We start from the raw sequence: 10672 nt of genomic DNA, 5'->3' as shown, positions 1-10672 counted from the left end.
ACTGGACCAACTATTTTTACCTTAGTTATCTAATTTGTCTAATGTCTTCCATTAAAAAATAGTTGGATGATTTACCAGGAAAAAAATCTGGTAACAGGTATCTTTGGCTATCTGGAGTGCTCTCTTGGCAGTCTGTATGCCATGAAAAAAAGAAAAAAAAAATATATATATATAAAATGTATACACACACACACACACACACACTGTGGCCGATTTTGGGAAATTAATTATCACCAAGTTTTACATTACTAAATAAACCTCTAGTGCTTGACCATATTTTTAAACACTATAAAGTGAAAGAAGGAAACACACTCCCCAAATTGCCATAGCACAAAGGCTCTAAATTACAGTAAAACAGTATTTCAGGTTTAACCCCTTCCCCATTGTGAATGGGAAGTTAATTTATGTACCACTTAAATGTTTTATGTAGTGAAAAAATGTATCCTAGGTTTTCTCACATAGAAACACTCCTTAAATACCTACAAACACATTGATCAACACAAAAAGATAATAATCAAAAAAAAAAAGGTAATAACGATTTAAGAATATTAAGGAAGCTTTAACCCTCCAATTGTATTTTTTCCCATACTTCTCTTTCTGTAAGGTATTAATGAAAATTAACCATAACTAACATTATTTGGTTTCTACCAATTCAGATGTAACTGAGTTGTCTGAAAGCTCCTTTTTCATCACGAAGGTGTGAATCAATATGAACATATTTCTATTTGAGAACTCAAATACAAAGAGATGTGTGTCCCAGATTTTTTTTTTTTCTCCAAGATTTTGTTAGAGAACATGAGCCGGGTGAGGAGAAGAGGGAGAAGTGGACTGCAGGGAGCCAGGGTTGGATCCCAGGACTGTAGAATCATGACCTGAGCTGAAGGCAGATGCTTAACCAACTGAGCCATCCAGGTGCCCCTATTTTTAGCCTTTTTTTTTTTCCTTTAAAGATTTTATTTATTTGACAGAGATCACAAGTAGGCAGAGAGAGAGGGGGAAGCAGGCTCCCTGCTGAGAAGAGAGCCCGATGTGGGGCTGGATCCCAGGACCCTGAGATAATAACCCGAGCGGAAGGCAGAGGCTTGAACCCACTGAGCCACCCAGGCGCCCCTATTTTTAGCTTTTTAAGTAGACATTTAACATGAAAACATTTGAGTTGGTAGTACATTAAGTAGTAAGATCAGAATATAGCTATCAAAAGTAAAAATTTTGTGAAATATATGAGTACTCAAGTCCCAACAGTAATTAATGAATTTTTACCATAAATCACTTTGAATACTGTTAGGCTTACACTTACGTTTTTTCAAGTCCAGATTTTTGGGAACAAAGAATAAATGCCTGTTATCCTTTTGCTGGTTTTTCCCTTTTCAGGGTTCTTCTAGAATATTAATCTCAGATTATTTCCTAAAGCAGTTTCTAAAGGCATTAAACCTAGTAGACTACTTATAATGTATTAAATTACAATACTACCAGATAATAAAATTTTAAACTTTAGTAGCTTAATTCTGAAACCATTGTATGGTAATTTCTGAGCTTAATTACTTTGTGCCTTTCATAGCTGGGAAACCCAGAAAAATGTACTATGGTGATGTTTAATCTTTTTTCCTTTTGAACTTCTCTCAAAAGGGGAAGACGACGCTCATTTTATAAGCTCCTGCCAAATTTCTTCTAAGTCACCACCGTAGTGCCTTAAAATCAGACCATTGCTTCTCAAACTTAGGTGCATGTGAATCACCTGAGGATCCAGCCAAATTGCAGATTCTGATTTAGTAGGTCTGAGGAGAGGCTCTAGAGTCTTAATTTTTCATAAGCTCCCAGGTGGTACTGATGATTCTGGTTCATGGACCACCCTCTGTGTAGCCAAGGCTTACATAACATTAACCAAAACCCTATAGAGTCATCAAAACTTAATTTGATCAAACTACTCTGAGTATGGACAACATGCAAGTATTTTTTGTAATGTTTGAAGTATTTATTAATTCTCTAACTACATCTCTCTTGTATAAACTGAAGTGGGGAAAAACCTTGAAATTGCGCTTTTATTTTAAAACGGCCAGGTATGGGGGCGCCTGGGTGGCTCAGTGGGTTAAAGCCTCTGTCTTCGGCTCGGGTCATGATCCCAGGGTCCTGGGATCGAGCCCCGCACTGGGCTCTTTGCTCAGCGAGGAGCCTGCTTCCTCCTCTCTCTCTCTGCCTGCCTCTCTGCCTACTTGTGATTTCTGTCTGTCAAATAAATAAATAAAAAAAAAAATTTAAAAAAAAACAAACAAACAGCCAGGTATGGTTATTTTATCTTTCACCTTTATAATTAATATGTTGGAATCTTACAGGTATTAGAATTGAAGATTTTATTACATATAAATACATAAAGGGTACAAAACCAAAAGTGGCAATATTTGTAAAACATTTCATTTTCATATAAAATAGACTAATCTGAATTTGAGATAAATGAAGAGATTTAGGGCATGTAAGAAAGGAAAGGAGACTGTCATGTCCCTATTTTGGGGAAGGTCAAAGAATGCTAAGAGCTTGACTTACTGCATTAATAACTTCAGATTATGCGGATACATATAACACAGCAGAACAATGTGGAAAGCAGAGGGCTTAGCCCAGTCTTTTCTTGGAAAAGGTAAAATTTTTAAAAATGTAGCAGAGACAACTGTTACTAGTTCATTTCACAGAAAACAGTTCAAACCTTCCATAAACATTATCCCTTTATTCCTTGAAACTTTTCTTTGAGGTAGAGATTTGGGCCAGGCTACCGCTGAAAAGCACAACCAGGAATGGTGAGGCCAACATAGCTCTTGAGAGATGGAAGAATTATGGAACTGAACTCCTTGTTTTCATAGCTATGCCAGGTCTTGTTGAACAAAGAACAACCACTCTTCATGATCAGTTTCATCATTTTAGGGTTCTAATGTGTCCATATCCATGGATATAAAAAATTAGAAAGTTAATTCTTTTAAGCAGCATATACAATCATGACTCAAACTTCAATGTAGTCTTATGCAATTTCACTCAAATATCAGTTAAGTCACACAAACTCAAAATCCTTTGTTTTAAATTCTTATCTTCCAAATGTTTCTTAATTATTTAATCCTAACGTGCATTTACAATGAATTGTAATTGCTATTACCTCTGTCCTTGAAGGAAAACATTAGGAGAATGGGTTGTTTTTAAGCTAAATGTGTCTCCACTTGAAGAGGGTCGGGAAGGAGCTTTTCCACCCAAAAGTGACGTTTCTGCTTCTTTTATTTCCATCGCCCTTTTGTATAGTTCAGCAGCTTTTTCAAAATCCCCTTCTTCATAGCTTTGAGAGAAAAAAATCATTAAAATGAGAATATACCCTCTTAAATGGGAATGACCTTATGGGGGGGCGCCTAGGTGGCTCTGTGGGTTAAAGCCTCTGCCTCCGGCTCAGGTCATGATCTCAGGGTCCTGGGATTGAGTCCCACATCGGGCTCTCTGCTCAGCGGGGAGCCTGCTTACCACCCCCGCCTGTCTCTGCCTACTTGTGATCTCTGTCTGTCAAATTAAAAAAAAAAAAAAAAGTGACCTTATAGGATACAGAATAACAAGTTGTGGATAATTCCCCATTTTCTCCTATTTCCAGTGTGTGTATTCACTCAGGCAGACCTGTAAAACAGAATTCCCAGACTCTTCTCTCTGAACTGCTAACGTGTATCTTAGTACCTCATACATATACCACTAAGACCATGTTGTAATGGATGCAGTGGATTGCTAATGGGAAGTCTCTGCATCCGGAGATAAACAAACACAGACAAAGCAAAATCAATATGCACTTTTTTTAGAGAGAGAGAAAAGTGTGTACATGGGGTGGCGGGGTAGGAGCAGAGGGGAAGAGAGAATCTTGAGCAGGCTCCAGGCCCAGTGTGGAGCCCAGTGCAGGGTTTGACCAGGGCACAGTCTCACAGCCCTGAGATCATGACCTGAGCCAAAACCAAGAATCAGATGCAGAACTACTGAGCTACCCAAGCACCCCCAAGTCAACATCCACTTAATGGTAAATTAATTTTTGAGGACAGTACATTGCCTATATTACCCACAGAACCAGTTAGCCGCAAATGTAAATCATCTTTCACTATTTACATGATACATTCTTCTACAAAACAGATTATGCAACATTGATTTCACTTCTGGATACCACTTTAGTATCTTGAAGTAAATCAACACAAAACAACCCCTTCCCCTCTTCCAAGAAAAAACAACTAGCATTAAATATTGTGTTCTGTGATAAGTCAAATTAAAGCTGTTCTAAAATGGGGTTTGGCTGTTATTAGGAAGCTGAAAAAATTCTTACCTAAGCACGGCTAAATTTTTTAATGTTTCTCCAACTCGAGGATGCATCCGACCCAGGCTGTCTTCATAAATCTTTAATGCTCTTTCATATAATGGCAAGGCTTCGATGTGTTTTTTCTTATTAAAAAAAGCAGTAATATTCACTTGAACACATTGAGCTGCTGAAATTACTATTAACATTCTTAGACTAAGCTGATCTACTGGGGTAAGTCCCTTTAAAAAGTTAATATCCTCTTACAGATAAAAAATTTATTACTAATCATCATGGTAGAAGCATATAATAGAAAGTCAGAAACCTAAGTTTTAGACCGAGCTTGGTGACTACTGACCTGAATCCAATAATATAAGCAAAAACCTGTTTCCTTATTGCTCAGTGGGTATATGTGCTTTTCACCTATCATGGGCAAATGCCACAGCTTAAAGACAGTATTAGACATAGGGGCGCCTGGGTGGCTCAATGGGTTAAGCCGTTGCCTTTGGCTTGGGTCATGATCTCAGGGTCCTGGGATCAGCCCCGCATCGGGCTCTCTGCTCAGCAGGGAGCCTGCTTCCTCCTCTCTCTCTGCCTGCCTCTCTGCCTGCTTGTCATCTCCCTCTGTCAAATAAATAAATAAAATCTTTAAAAAAAAAAAAAAAGACAGTATTAGACATAGAGAGGTACGAGTCTCCAGGATTAAAAATGAAACTTCTGCAATGAACTAAATAAAAAATACTCAGTTGGTGTTTTACACTAACCATCTTACAAATCTATCTTCAATAATTTCTCATATATGAAAGGAAGCATTAGTAATCTTAAATTTTCTTCAGTTACTTTTACTGTGCCACATCTATTTCATGTTTATATTTCATACCTTAAAATCATTCATAAAGAGTTATTAATATGTGGGAACTTACCATTTGGCTATAGAGAACAGCTAAATTCACCAGGGCAGTAGCTACACTGGGGTGCTTTGGGCCAAAGGATTTCTGCCGAATTTCAACAGCCAGCTCATACAAAGGTACAGCTTTGTCAAGTTTCCCCTAAAAAACAAAAGTGAAATCTAACAAAAATATTAAAATAATAAATACTATCTGATCAAATCTTTTCCCATAAATAAAATTTTCTATTAGTAATTTTGAGGAAAAAATTTCAGAAATAATCTTCTCACACTTTAATGGTTCAGTTTATAGATAACTGAAATCTAATGGGATATGTATAAAGCTACATTGAATGTAAAAATACTTTCTTTGATAATTCAGAAAGCCCTTTCATAAAGCTTGCCCAGTATCACTCAGTTCCCAGTGAAGTAAAAATATGCCAGTAGAATGTTTGCTACTGTATATAATTTAGATACCATATCAAAAATAAAATCTCATTTCCCACCAAATCCCTTCAAGATTCTTTAATTTTTTAAAAAGATTTTATTTATTAGAGAGAGAGATGCTGAATCAACTGAGCCACCACGGTCATCCTCTAATTATTTATTTTTCACTTGAAAGTTGGGCAAAAGGATGCCTGGGTGGCTCAGTTGGCTGCCTTTGGCTCAGGTCACAATCCCAGGGTTCTGGGATCAAGTCCTGCATTGGGAGGTCCTTGCTCAGCAGGGAGCTGCTTCTCTCTCTCCCTCTGCCTGCCACTCTGCCTGCTTGCTCTCTCTCTCTCTCTCTCTCTGATGAATAAATAAATAAAAATCTTAAAAAAAAAATTGGGCAGAAATAGCAACAATGCATTGTTCTTACTAAAGCATTAACTTCAGGGCCAGGTTGACCAGCAAGGGTCTCACAAAGTCTAAAGATAGTTTAGTCTATGTAGCTCTCTAACTGCATTAAATGAAAAGAAATCAGACTTCGCTGGCATTTTTTTTTTTTTTTAAGAACAGCTACAAAAATTCCAAAAATCACTTAAGCTAGAACCCTAGGGAAAAAGAATGGTTACATTTCATTATAGGGAAAGAAAAGAAACCATGAAATTTATTTATTTATTTATTTATTTATTTTTTTTTTTTTTTTTTAAATTTTTTATTTATTTGTCAGAGAGAGAGTGAGTGCGAGCACAGGCAGACAGCGTGGAAGGAAGAGTCAGAGGGAGAAGCAGGCTCCCTGCAGAGCAAGGAGCCCGATGTGGGACTCGATCCCAGGACGCTGGGATCATGACCTGAGCCGAAGGCAGCTGCTTAACCAACTGAGCCACCCAGGCGTCCCGAAATTTATTTATTTTTAAAGATTTTATTTATTTGACAGAGATCTCAAGTAGACAGAGGCAGGCAGAGAGAGGAAGAAGCAGGCTCCCTACAGAGTAGAGAGCCCAATGCGGGGCTCGATTCCAGGACCCTGGGATCATGACCTGAGCCGAAGGCAGAGATTTTAACCCACTGAGCCACCCAAGTGCCCTGAAACTGTGAAACTTAAATGCTCATTTATTCACCTACAGAGATTCCTCCTTCACCTTTGACAGCTAGGTGATTTGCTGTGTTTATGGCTGCTTAACTCATAAAACTTAATAGTGGTTGAATTTTAGAACTTCTGAAATAATAAGTTCCAATTAGAATGTTGATGAATGCATTTGTATTTGGAATATATTTTAACAAAATTACACCAGTACCTTATATAAGTCTGATATAATATTTTTTAATGTTCTACTCAGCTATTTGTTAAAAAATTTAATCATCATGATTGAGAAGTTCATAAAAAATAATCTGTCCATCAGAAGACAAATTATTTTTTTTGTGTGAATTTTTTTTTAAAAATTTTATTTATTTATTTGACAGAGACACAGCAAGAGAGGGAATACAAGCAGGGGGAGCAGTAAAGGGAAAGGGAGAAGCAGGTTTCCCACCATACAGGGAGCCCGATGAGGGGCTTGATCCCAGGACCCTGGGATCATGACCTGAGCTGAAGGCAGACACTTAACTGACTGAGCCACCCACACACCCCAAGAAGACAAATTATTTTGCTGACAGTAATTATGACTTAAAATACATGTAAGCATGCCACAGATTACTTACCATTTTCTTTTATTTTTTTTAATTTTTTTTTATAAAGATTTATTTTTATTTTTATTTATTTGACAGAGAGAGATTACAAGTAGGCAGAGAGGCAGGCAGAGAGAGAGAGAGAGAGGAGGAAGCAGGCTCCCCGCTGAGCAGAGAGCCCGATGCGGGACTCGATCCCAGGACCCTGAGATCATGACCTGAGCCGAAGGCAGCGGCTTAACCCACTGAGCCACCCAGGCGCCCCTACTTACCATTTTCTTATACAAGATTGCAAGATGCTTCACTGTGTAGGCCAAAGAAGGGTGATCAGGAGCTAGTGCTCGTCTCCGAATGTCTAAAGCTCTTTCATAAAGTTCTTCTGCTTTATCATACTGTTTCTTTTCATTGCATAGAGCTGCCAGATTATTTAAAGACTGGGCACAGTCAGGGTGATCTGGTCCTAGGACTCGCTCTCTCATTTCTAAGGACCGCTTCAAGAACTGGTCAGCAGTTCTATGAACAAAACCCCAAAATGGTTTAAATAATTTATTCTCTAAAGACTCCTTGGCCCTAGTTAGGTAGAGAACTGAAGCATTTTTATTTTTAAATCCAAGACAGTTGATATAAGGGATTTGGCTCAAAGTCCTTTCTCTCCCTCTTTCCTAGTCCATATCCCTCCCTGCCCTTTTCCAAAAGATAAAAATGATAGTGGAGGGTCTAAAGTAGCTAGATGATTGCCTCAGTTCTCCACTTTGACTTTTCCTAAAAGACAAACCCATATTTTCCAAAACAAACTTTTGATACCTTTAAATAAAATAAAAAGACCTAATTCAAAAGATTTTGGTATTCATTGTTTTTCCCTTTGAAGTAGCTAATATATAATTTTTTAAAAATTTCTTTTCAGCATAACAGTATTCATTATTTTTGCACCACACCCAGTGCTCCATGCAATACGTGCCCTCTCCAATACCCACCACCTGGTTCCCCCAACCTCCTACCCCCCCGCACCCACAGCTCCTTCAAACCCTCAGGTTGTTTTTAATTGAAGTATCCCTTCCGAAGCCAGATAAGTATTTGTTAACATTTTTCTGACATCCAGAGTATCAAATGTGTTAGTTTCCTGAAATCCAAAGAAGCCCAAAACCACTTTTTAAGAGTATAAATATTAACATAAATATTAACATCTTTTATAATAAATATAAATATTAACATAAATATTAACATCTTATAAGTCCAAATGAACTGAAGACCCAAACTAGCAGCCATCTACATTCTATCCTTTATTCTCCCTTCGTGCCAAGTTTTTTCTGTGAATTCTCATCTATACAAAACACTTTTTGTAATCATATAAAACATACTAGGGATGCTACGGAATAACTTTTTTAGCTAATAAAAGAAACAATGTGACAAGAAACCATGAAAAAATGCCATGGCCTTTGTTAAGCGTAGCTGTATGTTCAACCCACCACACGTGAAATCTGGCATGGTTTCTGTCAATTTTTTCTAGCTTGACTTGATAGAAATGGAAAGTAGCTTTCCATGTGAGAAACACAATGGACACTTATTTGTATTATTAGCACCATGGTACTCACTCCAGGTTATTCTGAAGGTAGTAGAGAACACCCAGCTCATTGAGGGTCCGAGCATTGTCAGGTGTGTCCTTTCCTAACGTGAGCTCTTCTAACTGCAGGGCTCGTCTACGTAAAAGGGCAAATCCATACTGAAGCAAACACAAATGGAGAATAGGTACCAAGTTAAGGGCAGTCCTTGATTCTGAAACACTACACTGGAGCTCTATGAAATCCTTTCTCCTTTTGCTCCCTTTAAAGTAGGTAACAATTAGTTTAAGTATCACACTGAATTAATCCAGTGGATATTGCAAGTGCACATACTTCCACCTGACATCACATTCTAAAATTCAGTAAAACCTGTTTTGAGAAAGTGATGATAAGCTATTTTAGCAAAGTGAACTGAGTCCCAAGGGCTTTGAAAAGATCAGGACACAGAATTAACCTGCAGATATTTACCAATCCCATGGCTTTAAGTGTTTAACTTAAAAAAATCAGGTACTTAAAACTGCACCCAGCACTTGAAAAATAGTAGACAAATAAATCATAGAGATCAAATGCACAGTATAGTGAATGTAGACAATACTGTATTACAATCATCAAACTTGCTAAAAGATTAGATCTTAACTATTCCCACCACAAAAAAGAAATAATTATGTGATGTGACAGAGGTGCTGTCACTACGATGGCCATTATATTACAATATAGAATGTATCAAATTAGCATGCTATACATATACATCTTAAATTTACACAACGTTGTGTGTCAGATATTATTCAATTTAAAAAACGTACATAGCATTTGAAATTAAAACAGGCTATATTTAGATTTTATCAGCAGCTTGGAAAAATGAAAACAATTTTATGTGTATGTGCTCAAAGGTAAGAATTTCCTTGCATTTGAATCTAACATATTAAAATTTTTAATTTGCCTTTCCTTTACAGATTGAAGCAGCTTTTAAGTTCATCTTCCAAAGTCTAACCTTCAAATGAACCTTATAGTCCCACTTTAAAAAAAGCAAAAAAAAAAAAAAAAAAAATTTCCCATGTTTACTGAGATATAATTGCCATAAAACATTGTGTAAGTTTAAGGTGTACAACATAATGATTTCACATATGTATATACTGCAAAATAACCATAGTATATTGTTTTATATACTTTTTAAAAGTCTGCAAAGTTGGGCGCCTGGGTGGCTCAGTGGGTTAAGCTGCTGCCTTCGGCTCGGGTCATGATCTCAGGGTCCTGGGATCGAGTCCCACATCGGGCTCTCTGCTCAGCAGGGAGCCTGCTTCCTCCTCTCTCTCTGCCTGCCTCTCTGCCTACTTGTGATCTCTGTCTGTCAAATAAATAAATAAAATCTTTAAAAAAAAAAAAAAGTCTGCAAAGTTGTATTTCTCAGTAACACTAATATTTAAACATGTATTATATATATATAAGACAATGTTAGTATTTTTATAGAAATCACTTTAATATCTAAAGTTCTTAAACATGTGAGGTATACACAGCTATATTATGATACTCAGAGATGCTCTTTTCCTCTAGTTTAAAACCACAACACAAAAGAAATCTCTCATTACCAGGTTGCCTTTTCTCCTTGTAGCCTTCTGACGAATTTTAAAGGATTTTTTCCTAAAATGTTCAGCTTGTTCATATCTTAAAAAAATAACAATAAAGTCAAACAAAAGAAACATGTCCAAAGTATCATATTTCAGTGAGATGAAAGCATTCCTTACCTAGCGTAAAGCTTTTTTGGGCCCTTAAATGTAGCATAATTTCTAAAAATGACAGTCACATGTAATTAAAAATCTTTAACAAAAACGCTCATAAAACAAA

The 10672-nt window shown here is 37.0% G+C and overlaps 1 protein-coding gene across 4 annotated transcripts in view; it reads right to left on the bottom strand.

Annotated features, from left to right (window-relative positions):
- Positions 1 to 2283: 2283 nt before the first annotated feature.
- NPHP3 (nephrocystin 3) overlaps positions 2284 to 10672 on the bottom strand; it is a 50566-nt gene continuing 42177 nt past the window's right edge. Inside the window, exons 22-28 of one of the 4 annotated variants that reach the window (XM_004762494.3) lie at positions 10417 to 10492; positions 8864 to 8991; positions 7544 to 7784; positions 5215 to 5340; positions 4322 to 4437; positions 3137 to 3310; positions 2284 to 2914 (exon numbers count right to left, since the gene is read on the bottom strand). In XM_004762494.3, the coding sequence (XP_004762551.2) occupies positions 2902 to 2914; positions 3137 to 3310; positions 4322 to 4437; positions 5215 to 5340; positions 7544 to 7784; positions 8864 to 8991; positions 10417 to 10492 (874 nt within the window). In that variant the 3' untranslated portion in view covers positions 2284 to 2901. Of the gene's footprint in view, positions 3311 to 4321; positions 4438 to 5214; positions 5361 to 7543; positions 7785 to 8863; positions 8992 to 10416; positions 10493 to 10672 lie in introns of those variants that run through there. The other 3 variants (XM_004762495.3, XM_004762496.3, XM_045088911.1) reach the window with 3 other exon arrangements.

This window comes from Mustela putorius, unplaced genomic scaffold, assembly GCF_011764305.1.
Source record: "Mustela putorius furo isolate JIRA1106 unplaced genomic scaffold, ASM1176430v1.1 tig00003834_pilon_pilon_pilon, whole genome shotgun sequence".
Classification (NCBI taxonomy): domain Eukaryota; kingdom Metazoa; phylum Chordata; class Mammalia; order Carnivora; family Mustelidae; genus Mustela; species Mustela putorius.
Note: the sequence above shows the minus strand (reverse complement) of the source record. Positions and strands in the feature narration are given on the sequence as shown.